Here is a 14,299-nt window from a genome sequence, read left to right as displayed (position 1 = left end):
AGGCCTACTCGCCTACTGAAAAACAATAAATTTCATACCTGCTCATCTTGTGAGCCAACAAGAATTGAAGGCGACCGCGGTGTGAGCTGGAACTTATCTTCAGCGGCTAAAGCAAGTTGCAAGGCACCGTTATAGTCTCCCAAACAAAAAGCGACCTGAAATGAACCATAAGCATAGACGAAAAAAAGATGTAATGAATACATAGTAGTGAAATGAGACCTTGGAAGCTAGAAGAGCAGCAAGATAACGCTGTTTAAAATGTTCATCCTCATGAAGTCCTTCGATGACGCTCAGATAGTCGGCCACTTCAAACCAAGTTGGTGTCAGAACATCCCAGTCATCTAATACCTCAATGATCAGTTCCTTTTCGCGCATCGATGAATGCTCACTTTTCAAAGCAAGCAAAAATGCACCTGAATTGAAAATTTTCCCTTGAAGTTTATTTTAAGGTGGTTAATGACCAGTCTATTTAATATTCTTATTTATGATTTTGTTGTTTTCGGCGTAACCACAGCATGCATTCCTATTCATTCTGATAATATATGGAAAATTTTTTCATGCTTTCGCAAATATGATGCTTCGCACAACCATTAGCAATTGCCTGTTGACAACAAACAAATTAAGTGCGACTCTGCTCTCACAAATTCTAAGAACCACATATTCTCTACCCTACTTTGCTGACCACGTTGTCTTTTTTGGTGAATATAAGCTTTAACACAGTTGGTGCAAAAATTACACATCAACTTCCCTAAGGGTTCTACTCTCCGACGAAATCGGAGCACTGACCCAGGTAGTAGCGTAACATAAATTAAATGGCCATGGCCAAGAATGCAGAATGTGGACTATAACACACTTGCGTTTTGAGCTCCACCCGGTTGATTCTTCCATTGATTCAAGAGATAGAGCGTCATCTCGAAAGCCTTCTTCCTGCAATATAAATAGTGCGTTTTTAAACCAACATAACAAACAATACTAATGTCGCGCAGTACCTTCATCCTATCACTTCCACTTACAATTGACTAACGCATTCATAATCTTATATTACTTAGCTTTGCTAATTGGTGAAAACACTTCAACGAAATTACTAAACACGGCTTCAAACCTATACGAACAGATCTAAAGTAATACAAGACCCCATTACCAATGCACCAATGCACAACCTAGCCTTCATCGACTGACATTAAAGTCTTCATTTACCTGAACATAGTTACCATTTTGTCGGATTCATTAAACATGAAGCCGGCTTACCATGCGAAACAGAATCACTCTATATTTTCAATAAACTGATGTGATTCCAATCACGTAAGCTCATATAACAAAACGATCCCTCATTTTAACCTGATAATTATAGTTTGAAAATAAATACGCCGTTCTGTTAACAGTAACGAAAACAAAATAGGAAAAAATGTTTCCGATTTTTATTAAGACAATGAAAGCATAAAACAATGAAATCACAAACATTATAAAAACAGCTTTATTAAGGAAAGAGTACTCCACACTACTGATACGGATTTTCTGGTTGCATTATATATCAAGAGAACGATGATCAAAAACTGATGTCATACGTAAAACACGGCATTCTGAATTGAAACTTTTTCGCACAAAAGTGCAGATTTTGAGTTTTCTCAGATTTTCCAAATAAATCGTGAAGTTCAGATATACAAAAGACTGCCAATGCAATTTTCGCTAAAAGTAAAAAATGAATTCAAGCCAAATTTATGATCAAAAATGGAAATGCTGAACATATGCAAATGTTGACACGTTTGATGTCTGAGGTAGTTTTTTTTTCTTTTTTAATGAAACTTAAATTGCATGATCTGGACTTCAATTTATGAAAGCAGTTAAACGTAATACTTGTGTATGACTGAAAAGAACAATGAAATAGAAAGTCCATATGAAAGACATAATATTAAATCACAACAATTCATGAATCAAAATTCATGAATCTAATTGCTTAGCCTTCAATACAGCGGGAACAGAGCTCGGAGGCAAGATGCGTAATTCCGTAACTAAGGCAGTTATCAAGTCGGCAGTTACAACTTCCTTCCTTTCGTCCATCAAATTATTTACTTCATGAATACCATGGGAAAATGATTGCACCTGTAAATAAATAAGATGGTCCATTTTCAAAAGAGAATAATATTCTCGTATAAATCTCAAAAACGGAAAAACTAATTGAAAACCACGTTGTACCGAGTGATATTTGAAACTACACACAAAACAAAAACTGCTGAATAGAAGTGAAACTTGCCCGATCAACAAATTTGCATGTTTGTGCAGCAATCAAAACTGGAATATTTGAGGCGGAAGCTACTAATGCTATTTGACTAGTCCCACGTTCTGCCACTACGAATCCATTTGACAAAATCGCTGAGCAACCCAACAAAACCATATGACACTGCAAAAGTAAATAAGTATATAAGGTTGATTTTAAAGTTTAAATGAATCTAACATTTTCCGAATGAAAAACTCAATTACATTACCACGAGTTTAACACAAAACCTTTGATCTTACTAAACCTATAATATTTCTACCATTAGAGACATTTAACACACCCAGCATTTAAGTCTAAATGTTTATTGAAAAACAGCTGACCTGTTTCATCAAATAGCCAACCGAAGAAAGCATACCATAACCGCACGGAATCTTCCGCTCACATAATGTCTTCACTAGTTGTCTTCCTGAAAACAAATATGAGTGCAGAGAAACACTACTTTCTTGAACGAACAATGTGATTCCCAATAAAATAATTCCAGCTAAGAAGTAGATGAATTTTTATTATATATTTTAACCTTTATATTCTATAGGAGAGTCCAAGACGTGCACATGAAAGAGCAATTTGTCGTTATGAGCATCCAAAATGATCCGTTCTACCACTGGACACCTGGATCATCACGTTTAAATAATGTGTTTCAACATGGACGGTACTCGAAAAACAAAGTCAACAAAAAAGACATTTCCTAGCAATATAGCTCAATTAAAAGCGCGTGTGACTCAATGAAAATTATGTATTTGGAATTCCGAAATTGCACTTAGAACTAGATTGCTGTCCATAAATACAGAACAGAAACGATATTTCGATAAAAGATTCGTCGTCGTTCTGATATTGTTGTGGCTTTAAATCCATTAAATATTTCCCATGAATTTAAAATTTTCTGAATACAAACCATGAATAAGTGAGCACAAAAACTGTGTTTTTCATCTTTTTGAGGCAAAATGAAGATATAGCTTGCAATGCGAGTTCGAAATTTTGCTGCAAAAAATCATCCAACCAACAATAAAGACGTCCTTTGCCCTGAAAAAAACATTTAAATGGTCATAGTCAATATATTTAAACAGACATAGTCTAAAAACTGAGAACAGCCAAATAATTTCGTAGCAATTTCAATGTGAATGTAATGTCTGATGCTTAGTATATATTTCACCTCTTTTCCTCAATTTTGAAACTTTTTTCTTCTATTTCAATTTTTTCGAACTCGAAAAATTCTTCCAAAATGAACGTGGAAGTAGTTGCAACCGCTAAACTTAATCGAGAAACTTCACGTAAACCGAAAAACTTTGTACAAGAGTCGGAAAAAACCATAAAGACACCGTTTACTGATGAGATAGGAAAACGATAGTTTGAAAGTTGTCGATTTACACAACATGCACTTAAGTAAAGGACTTGAGAGTCTTTGTCGACGAATCCAGGAATAATTTACTAACCAAATACAATTAAAACACTAAAAAAAAAATCGCCATATTTGATTTGTTTTAATTTTATATTCATCAGTAAAAACTGTACTTCTTGTTCAGAAACGGAATCCGGCAGCTGAATAATTTCTTTTTTTAACTGTTTTATCAGATTATCCAGTACCAGCGGAAATGAATACTTTCCGTTCTCCGTCATACAGCTGTAAAAGTAAAACATCAGCACAGAAAGTGAGATAAAAGTTTTAGTACAACTGGACTAAAAAAGATTATTTCCAGTGCTTTTAAAATTTAAATTAAAAAGACAGTCATTTACTTTAACTGCTGCCGAATAACCTGCTCGAGATCACGCGACATGACTTGATTTGGCGAAACAACGTAATCGGACAAGAACTGAAAAAAATGAATTACAAAATTTTATTTCTTTTCTTTTCCACTGAAAATTATTATTATCCTTTTCTTAACAAAAAAAATTAAACAAAAAATACAAAACATATTTACATTACTGTCTAGATACCGCATATCAAGATCAGAACATGGTGGATTAATACTCAATCATTTATTCCTCCGAAATATATGATTTGCCGGATAAAAACTGGATAAGTAAATTTCATAGTAAAAATTACCCGCTTGAAACTCTGCACAAATGCTACGCAAACAGCATCAACACCAACAATACGTTTTGCTTCACATCTGAAATACATGAATGTATCAGTGGAATTTTTACCGTTAAATAAGTCAAGTTATTAATTGATGGAAATGTTGATGTTTGACTACAACGTTTTTTCACTCAATATCCTATGCTTAACATCCGAATAATTCTAGCAGAACCATATGACAAACACGGAGCAAACTAATGATATGCTCTTAATGTTCCTTTTTTTTTAGCATGCAAGAAGAGCTTTTTTTTTCTCTATATAATTTTCTAAATTAAAGCAAAGGACCTGCTCGCGAACTCCAGAAATGAAGGATGTATATTTGGTGTTATCATTTCGGAGAACGATGGTTGTTTTGATGAGCTTTCTTCTTTCTCAGTATCCTTTGTCGTTAGATCTAAATAAAATTATCACTCATTCACATAAGCTTGTAAAAATAGATGGAAATATTCCATTAAGGCTATCACTGCCAAGAACCAACAAACAATGTTAATCCGGTAGTTTATTGTTATCCTCTTGATGATGTGACCGTACATTATACATGGCTGATTTCCTGCTGATATTTTTTTTTCTTTTTCGCAAGATCTCCTCCCGCAAGCTGATTTTTTTCTCAAGATCTCTTGCCACAAGTTCAAGATTTTAATCCACAAAAACCTCTTACTAATCCAACAGCAAACTGTTATAGTTTAGACCTATGACTAAAAAACATGAAAAAACCAATTCCATAACTGGGCACAATAAAAATTGATACATCTGTACCGAAATGAACAGCTCTGAAAGGCTGTGAGGATCGAAAACCACTCGGAAATCCAGGATCTTTCATAAGCTTGAATGGACTAACACGTTGCTGTCCAGTACCATCTGAAGTTGGGCATTCTCTTTCCCGATTCACTCTTTTTTCTAATACTTTTTCTCCATTCCCAAGCGCATTATTCTGCTTAAATGTTTTCTTTGCCTTTGCCGCAACAACTGAAATATGAAGACATTCACATATATTTACTTTTTAAGGACTGCAAGCAGATGATGAAATGTGTATTCATGAAAATCTAATTCTGTGCACTAATCAACAATGTTAGTGAACATATCACTTAAAAATCAGGGATAAACAGAGAGAGAGGGAAGAGAAAACACTGACCTTTTCTTGCCTTCGTTTCAGCAGCTTTAGCTTTACGTTCCATTTTGATTTCTTCTCTGGACCTACTGTCCTGTCGATTACCAGTCTGGTTTAATCCTTCCGGCATCTTTTTCAACTGCGATGAAGACGGTTTGTTCGTTTTGTCATCAATTTGCAAGTTTTCAATTTCTGCTACCAACTTCTCTTTCGCATCTTTCACCTTAAGATATGGAAAAAGGATGGTTTGTTTGGCCGCAAGAAATATGGCTACTAAAGGACTGATTCATTAATTTTGTTAATATCTTGTGAATTTATTTGAAGTTGAGTGCATACTTACATGATCTACATCGCTGGCTGACAACAACGACAGACATATCCTGAGGCAGTCTACGGCGACGTCGAATAGGCGCACCAATCCGGTAGCCACCTTATCTGCTCTCATCCCCTTAGGATTGCTAACCTAAAGTAAAACCATGTCTTCCTCAGGGCTTGACTAATATATCAGTTTACTGGACTCAATGAAGAATGCTCGGTGAATCAACCATTAAGATTTCCTCTTCCTTCTCGAGCCATATCTTTCAAAATAGACTCACCTGGTCATATAATGCGCCCTTCTTGTCTCCGTTGCTCACGTTCATTGTTGCACGTACAATCAATGATTACCCATACGTTATACTTACCAAACTAGACCTTTTCCAGCCCAAAAACATAATGTCTGTCCTTTTCGCTACACGCTAAACCCGCCCATTGCATATGCAATATGAAGGAGTGGTAGATCCGAGCTCGAAATACTCATTGGAAGATGTTTGGTCAGTTAGGAAGGCTTGAATTCTCACAGTGCCCGGCCTGTGGCTATTGAGTTAGCTGATTATAGGGTTGAAAGGATCGGTAAATTGGACGTATGACGCAGAGAAGGGAAGTAAAGATCATGATTGCTTCACATCCCAATCTCGGAGGGGTTGGATAGGTCTTCGGAATAATACAAGATCACGTGCCAGTCTAGAAATCGACTCACTCTTTTTGTTCTCTAGTTCCACTGCTGCTGCATAGGATGTGGAGAATGACATGAAGGCTGATCCATGTCAACTATGCATGTGTTCTAGTCCATCTGCTTAGATATACGAAGGATAATCCTCACTAATATGTCAATGAATGACTAATGAAATCAAAAAAATGATCGTCTCATCCTGATTGATCCAAGGTATTCTACGTCGAACAATTTTGTTAGACATATTCTTAGAAACCTTCCAAATAATTCGGTTATAAATTTTATTACACTGAATGGAGAGGATTTATGCAAATATCTTACGAATTTTTCCAAAATTCCCGTGTATGGCCAGTACCTGAAAGGGAAGAACCGATCGTATCCCCCAAAAAATGTTGAGAAGTGCTCCCGGAAGAAACATAATGAGTTTCCAGACTTTTGAAAACTTCATAGTGGTGCACATTTGAAATGTAACTTGAAGCGATTTGGCCAAAATTTGATGTATAAGTAAAAGTTGGAAATTCCCATCAAAGCAATGTATCACGAATGTTTTTCGAAGTACTCCGATTGCAACAGTCGGGTGAATAAGACAATACCTCGGGGGTTTAAACAAAACGAATCCGGTCGTTCTCTGATCCATCCAAGAAATTTCTTTTTGCTTATTTATTATCTTTATCGTTTAAATATGAAGCAGATCAGCCGTTGATGTTTGCACACACTCTAAAAAGAATCAAAGTTGCCAATCTTCTTACTATCAGTCAAGATCTGTGCACTGTTGTTCCGGCTTTTTCAAACATCTGGTGATCAAGGAATGCGTGTCCACTCATCTCTTCGCGGTTATCGTCACGTAAAGCTCCATTAAAATGTTGCTCTGCCAATCTCTGTCGATGAGAGCAGTGATGATTTGTCTTGCCATTAGCTGAAAATCTTTTGTGCTTTACTCCTGACCTTGACTGTTTGATTGTTTAGTAAGATCACCTGTCACGGAGTTATCTTTGTTTTATACTGAATAAAAAATTCTCAGTTTTTTATATATTCAGTCCGATCAATCAATCCAAATACATGCAGCGTAAAGGGGGTGATATTGGAAGGAAATGACTGTTTTGAATTGATCGAATGTTTTGTCAAAATTATATTTTAGATCATTTGGCAAATGTGCGACATAAAACCGCTATGCTTTTACAAAATGTTAGATATGGTGATCCTAGAGGTGTCTTAGACAGTTATAGAGACTTAGAAATTCCGTGAGCAATTAAAGTGATCTGAATGTGCGCTATGCTGTTATAGTGATCCTGGAGGTGTCTTAGACCGTTATGATGGTTCTAGAGGTGTCTTAGACAGCATCTATTTGCTAGTGTTTAGTTATATTCATTATTTTATGAGTGCTATTCATCTATTCTTTTCTCTTACATGCGGTAATTGAAAAAAAAAGAAAAAAGAATTTCAACATTGTGTAATACAAAAATTTCTGTCACGATATGATATCATTTATTTAAACCTGAAATGGAGACAATCCAATTATGTTTGATATCATCTCATTCCAATTCTTCAACGAAATCTCTCCTTCATGTTTTTGCTTTTGAAAAGAGATTTGATGTCATTTAAACGTTATACGTGTTTCTTACGTATCGCCTATAAACCAAACCTAAATCACTGCAGTGGCTCACATTCCTCTCTTTGTTTTGATGATATTACTAATGTATATTGTAATTATAAAATAAAATGTAATTATAAAATATTGTAATTATAAAATGTTTTTCTTCAATTTTAGCAATGTATGAATAGACTTCCTTAACAAAACAAAATTCATATGATTAATTAATGATAATTCCATTTGTGAAAAAAAAAATTATAGAAAGCAAAAATAACTCGATATATACTCATTCTCTCTGACTGTCGTTTAAAGAGATGCACAATTTTATTCAGTTGAAGTCTGTGATTTGATTCTGGATGAAATAATTTTTACATCTGAAGACATTACCTTGTTAGATGATTCATTCTCTTTCCACAATTTAAAATTTTATAAAATCAGCTTACTGTATTTTTTACTGATTTTTTAAGTGGCTCTTTGTTGGCTTCTGTTTATCTTGCTCATGACTTTTGGGCATAGTGGTTTTTGTCATTGTTCAGTTGCCATCTGTACAGTTTATTAAAATTGATTGATCAACTGATGAATGTGTTAGCGCAATGAATGTGTGAAGTTTCAGGAAATCTGGGATTCTATTCTTGTGAAGTCTTCAAGACCTACAAATATACTTCTGATTTTAATTCCATATTCACTCTTGGCTCTTCTCGTTCACATATTTTCTCATACCTTTTCTCATCTTCGTTTATACCCACCGAAGCAAAGTCGAAATTTACCATTTGCAATTTTGTTTCGCGATCTATGACCTTACTAACCGCGTTATGGCCATTTGATAAAACGAAATCTAACAAACTTGTTATCGAATGGAAACAAATCAATTATAAGTACTTGTTGATGTGGGATTGGAACTGCTTCAAAAAAATTTAAATGGCAGTACATATGATTAAATCATAACCGTTATTCGGTTATTACCATGCGAACTACCGCAGGAGGCATGAAAAATGGAAATCTTTAGCTTTTGTTTGGTTTTTTAAATATTGAAATCTGACGAATCAATTTTTAAATCGGAAGCTACGTCTTTTAGATTTCTCGGATATCTGCAGAAATCATCTGACATTATGTTTAAAATTCAACTTACCAGCAATGTTTAATGGATAGTAATGAGGTTTAAAATGATACGGTTATATGTTGTGATTTGTGGTATCTATTTTAGAGGTTCTCAAACAGAGAAATAGAACATTCAATTGAAGTCGCACCATCAACAAAAATAGCAAAGAAGCTTCGGCAATATGCAATGAAGAAGTCACATCCTCAAATGGCCAAAGTATCTAGACATTAAAAGTTGATTTAACAAATACTCTTGTTGAATATGCGCTGCATTTTTTGAGAGTAAAATCACGACAATGCCGCCACTTGCCATCATGATGAATGCGATGTCGATTGTTTTCGTCAAGAGCGATATTCCCTATGGCATTTCGCTCTCTTGAGGAAGTAATTTTTGTACAACTTTTTTACTGAGAAAATTATTTTCAAATATTTGTAATTAATTGTTGTTAATGAACAAACATGAGAAGGAACCAACTGTCAGCTTAATTAAGTCAGGTGGTAAATAATAATTTGAACTAAAGTTTCAATTATTGCTGACTAATCAAAAATTTATGTCCATACTGCATTAAAATGAAATACCTGAAAATTACTAAACTTGTTAGAACAGGTTTTGTTCTTTTCTTGTTCTATATGAAAAAAATAAAGAGTCCCTGAAAAAATCCCATTTCTCTTCAGTTGCAAAGTTAAAATTTTTTCCATGCATTATCTCATATAATAATCATTGTCTTATTCCTTTCTCTATTATACAGCTTGGCACAAAAAACTATAATAAGCGTAGTGACAAATGACACATACCTTCCCACTAATTTCTGTTCGTCAAAACAGCAACTGTGTCAACACTGAGATGTCATGTGTGCAAATCACTACACCCAGATGAATTAATTCTCTTCCAACAAAACTATGTAGTTTATTTCTCATTTTAATTCACTATAGCAGCCAAAGATAATGACAATACCTGAAAATGAAAAAAAAAATTAAAATTATTATTCATTTATTCAAAAGTGAGTGCTATCTTCAAAAACCAAGAATTCATTTTGGAAATTGATATCGAAACGATCAGAAGTACTACTAAGTTATACATGTTTACCATATCTAAAAGGCTGTTTAAGGTACTTCAAATAAGGTCAATACTTCCTAATAGAATAAAATTAAATAGAAAAAGAAATGGGTGTATCTCTCTTGTGTTTGTGCATTCAGTCTTCTTAGTGTTTCTTTAATGTCGTCCTTAATAATGCTTTTTGATCTAAACCGTTTTTTCTTTGATATCGTCCTTAATAGTGCTTTTTGATCTGAACCATTTTTCGGGTCATCCAGTATAGTCGCGTGAGGATTAAACTAATAGTAATCGAACTATCGTCATGATCTCCAGTACCGTGTTATCTTGACCACGATAGTTAGGACAATTAATTATATTCCTAAACTGATTTTAAAGTGATAACCTGATTGAATTGAACTTTCTTTTCAACTTCTTTTTTTAAGTAGAGTTAATGAATTCGAATGTTGTGTTCCATGTTGTCATCAATCATTTTAAGAAGTTCCTAAAAATTTTCAAAACTGAAATACTGAGCTTATTTCTTCGCCCAAAAGGATTCGTTATTTTCAACACCTTTTATTTATAATTTTTAGACTATTTCCTATTTTCTTGTAGTCCTACTAAGTGATAAGGTGGACAGTTTTAAAACTCTTGAAATTCTCCAATTTATGTAACATCCTGCCAAACTGGGTTTGCAAAATGGCGAGGACCAGATGCAAATTATCCTTAGAGGCGATGTCACAATCAACTCTTTTTCCTCTCTATCTCACGTACTTCTGAATCATCATGAACCAAATATTGAATTCCCGTAAAAAAGATACAGGGAGATTGTTGCATGTAAGACTGGGAACTGCCATCTTGGAGTAAGATTGTAAGAAGTCCCGTCGCCTTCGATCTGTCATGAAAATTCTCGAGAAAATGCTGTGCAAGTATAATAGGTAGGCAGCATTTGTTGAGTAAATCTGTTAATTGCTGATATCCGAGCGGCTGAATACCGGTTCATGCATCGGTTTCTCATATGTTGGAGGAGTGAAAGTCGGTCGTTCGCAGGGAATGGTTGCTGAAAGGAGAGAAGATGGGTAAGCTATAGGGGTAATGATTGGTTTCGATGACAAAGTCTATATTACACAACTCTGTCAACTTCCCAGTTTGCCATAATCGAGCGGTCGTCGGTCGGTTATTTTACCCTTGAATGTCGCAAGTCCCCCAAGATGATTTGTCTTTCTTCTGAAAGGGTATTTTATCTCTATTACTTTTTTATTTTTTGATGTTTTAAGTCTTTAAGTCACAGGTCAAGTGGAGAAAAGAGGTAAAATGGTTGATGTATGAGTAATTAATTAGACTTTTTCACCATCTAGTTCATTTTACGTCTGCAAGCTTTCTATATTAATACAAACTATTACTAGGTGTTTCGATCATATTTTTTGAAATAATTTTAAAAGATGTGAAAGGATTTGGAGTGATAAAAAACATCATAAACACTCAAGTTTTCTAAAAGCTAATTTATTGCGATTAAATAGAATTTTTAATTTAATGAATTTTATCTGTTCAGCTCTTTTTTCTCCTGTTGGTTCAGTTGTTCCATCTTCATTTGTTTTTGTGGCGGTTATTGTCATATGTCCGCCGTATTAAACAGCATTATTTGTTAAGTTTTAAAATAAACTAAAACGGTTCGAGCATTCCCATTCTATAAATCTTTCATAATATTATTTCTTGAAGAATCATTCTTTGTTAAAAGTACAAGGGTAACCAGAGGGTTTACACAGATTGGACATGATACTATCTTTCAAACAGGACGTTATTTTATAGGGGAAAACTATCTTCTCGTAAGGTGATCTTGGTATGAGTCATTTTTCTGTATAAGTTTATCAACAGATATTATGTAATTAGTAATTAGTAATTATTACAGTAATTCTTAGTAGTTACATCATATTCGACGACTTTATATAATGTTGTATGAATAATGTATGTGTGAATTAACAGAAATAATAACAATTGTTTATATAGTAATGAGGACAGTCTCTGCTACTTTAATGGTCATTAAGTTATTAAACTAATACTTATAGAAACAACCCTATTCCACTTCAGTTCATTACTAAATTATTACATATTTTCTATCCATTCATTCTACAGAAACAATCATTTTATGCATTGATTTGTATTCTTTTTTCAAAAAAAAAAAAGAAAAAATCCATTACATTTTGTGATTAACACTATTAGTTCTTACCTGTGAAATGATTCTTTTCATTTTTTATTTTTAATAATTGACCGAATAATACAAATTTCTTGCATACTTTAAATTTGCAGTAAATTAGTAGTGATGCCACTTACCAGTATCACTTAGGTAATTAAGGATGTAATGTTTCCACCTTTTATACGTAATACTTAAGTCGCGGAAATTTTTTAATTGGAATGAAAACTTAGCAAAATTTAGGGTCATCAAGCAGCAGCAGCAACAATAACAGAAACAATGACGAAGCGTCGTAGTAGTCAACCAGATATTCGTAGTAGGACCGACAGTCAGTCTAGTTTAATGCGTCGGAGGAGCATTACGGAAACGTACCCAAGGCCTTCTGTTTTTGGAGGACGTACGTATTAAGTTGACATTTTTTTCTGCTCTTTATTCTTTTATTAATTGCATTTGTATGCTGATATATTGCCCCATTTATTATATTACTTAGTTCCCCATCTAACAGTCATATCTATTCATTGACAGCTTTTTCACTTATTTCATATACTGACAGATAGAATACCGTCATTCCAAAGTAACAAGTAATATAATTAAATTGCTTGGGAATTCTTGACAGCTTCTTATATAAAGTAAAAATAAGGGCTGCTTTTCGAGTTATATAAATTTATTACAGAATACCAGATAAGGGGGCGATTTATTTTAAGAAGCATTTAAATTATAAATTTCATTTCCTTATCAGTATTCTAATGAATTACCACAAAAACTTTTTTTTTTTTTTAGATGACTTATTGCTCGATCCTCTTTTCACTGTTCAATCCATGCAAGTGGGAAATCATCCAGAGAGTGAGCCTCTTTTTTGCTATTTGAAGGAGTATATCGTAAAATTCCTTGCTGGGTTGCATTTCTAGAAATAAACTGTCCTTTGCGCTCAAAGCGCTGACGCAATAAAGCTTGTTCATCCTTCACCATAATTCTCCCTTTTTACGCCTGCAAAATTTCAATTTTCGAAAAAATTTGAATCCTTAATTTGCAAAAATCCAAACAATTTCAATGAGATATGGCTAGGAAAAAATTATGAACTATTTGGATTTTCCGGAGTTTCAGGTCCAATACATAATGTTCGGGAGCTTTTGGAAGCGAATTTAGAGGAAACTCCATTGATTTATACCGAAATGCTGGATTTGGACAAGGATGATAAGGCCAGAAGACAATGGAAACAAATTGCCAGGTTAACTGCATTTTGCTTATTTTCCCTTTTGAAATAAATTATTTCAATAAGATCTGATTAGTGTCACTTTTTCATCATCATCATGATCAAAGTTCGTGAACGAAAATATGGGAGGGATTCTACTCACACTTGCTTCAAAAGCGCTGATGGTTAAAAATGCTGATGCTGGATAGGCAGTTCTGGTTCAAAAGGCATAGCAGCAAGCCTCCTTAGGCAGTGTTGGTAAAGCACAGTTCTTTCTGCGTTCTGTTTTCCCCTCCAGGTTGATTTTGTATTCTCAAAGAATCAGCAACGTTATGGATAATGTGTGTCCATGTCTCCCAGTTCGAGATCAGAGCGGACCATTGATGATAGGTTAATGTGGCCAATGCCGAAGCATTGTTTCCAGGGGTCTTTATATCTCTCCTCTTTGGGACTGTTTTGCGAAAGCCGGCGACGGGTTCACCGTAGAGCACAATCTAGGGAAGGGGAAGGAGAGAGGGGGAGGGGATGATCCTTCATCCTGGAGATGTACCCTCCTTGCGCAGCTACGTTCTCAGTTCTCAGCAACATAGCTTCAGTACTGGTTACCGCTCCATGTTCAAGAACGGGTACATTAGTCATGTAATCAGTTCAATGGATATTTAGGATCGTACAGAAGTAAGCTTCGAGGAGTCACAGATGGTAGCGGTAGATGACCCGTGATTCAGACCCATATAAAAGAATAAGCG

The 14,299-nt window shown here is 34.6% G+C and overlaps 4 protein-coding genes across 4 annotated transcripts; 1 reads left to right on the top strand and 3 right to left on the bottom strand.

Annotated features, from left to right (window-relative positions):
- Positions 1-32: 32 nt before the first annotated feature.
- On the bottom strand, positions 33-911 carry LOAG_07675 (hypothetical protein; the record flags this gene model as incomplete). Its single annotated transcript, XM_003143208.1, has 3 exons — positions 33-155; positions 220-413; positions 854-911. 3 exons carry the CDS (start codon positions 909-911, stop codon positions 33-35), a joined length of 375 nt encoding a protein of 124 aa, XP_003143256.1.
- Positions 912-1,736: 825 nt separating this feature from the next.
- Positions 1,737-6,187, bottom strand: LOAG_07674 (initiation factor 2 subunit family protein). Its single transcript, XM_020447502.1, has 13 exons — positions 6,054-6,187; positions 5,798-5,920; positions 5,482-5,680; positions 5,106-5,315; positions 4,635-4,743; positions 4,317-4,383; positions 4,007-4,083; positions 3,785-3,893; positions 3,168-3,295; positions 2,793-2,884; positions 2,596-2,681; positions 2,252-2,398; positions 1,737-2,100 (listed from the first exon to the last, which is right to left on the bottom strand). Exons 1-13 carry the CDS (start codon positions 6,096-6,098, stop codon positions 1,939-1,941), a joined length of 1,554 nt encoding a protein of 517 aa, XP_020302275.1. The 5' UTR covers positions 6,099-6,187; the 3' UTR covers positions 1,737-1,938.
- Positions 6,188-7,203: 1,016 nt separating this feature from the next.
- Positions 7,204-8,809, bottom strand: LOAG_07673 (hypothetical protein; the record flags this gene model as incomplete). Its single annotated transcript, XM_003143206.1, has 3 exons — positions 7,204-7,364; positions 8,326-8,378; positions 8,694-8,809. The coding sequence occupies 3 exons, from the start codon at positions 8,807-8,809 to the stop codon at positions 7,204-7,206; spliced, it is 330 nt and encodes a 109-aa protein (XP_003143254.1).
- Positions 8,810-12,640: 3,831 nt separating this feature from the next.
- On the top strand, positions 12,641-14,143 carry LOAG_07672 (hypothetical protein; the record flags this gene model as incomplete). The annotated part of the gene is made up of 4 exons (XM_003143205.1): positions 12,641-12,758; positions 13,142-13,204; positions 13,466-13,589; positions 13,978-14,143. 4 exons carry the CDS (start codon positions 12,641-12,643, stop codon positions 14,141-14,143), a joined length of 471 nt encoding a protein of 156 aa, XP_003143253.1.
- Positions 14,144-14,299: the final 156 nt, after the last annotated feature.

The sequence above is a fragment of the Loa loa genome (genome assembly GCF_000183805.2).
Source record: "Loa loa unplaced genomic scaffold supercont3.162, whole genome shotgun sequence".
NCBI lineage: Eukaryota > Metazoa > Nematoda > Chromadorea > Rhabditida > Onchocercidae > Loa > Loa loa.
The sequence above is the reverse complement of the archived record's forward strand: the minus strand, read 5'-3'. Positions and strand labels throughout refer to the sequence as shown.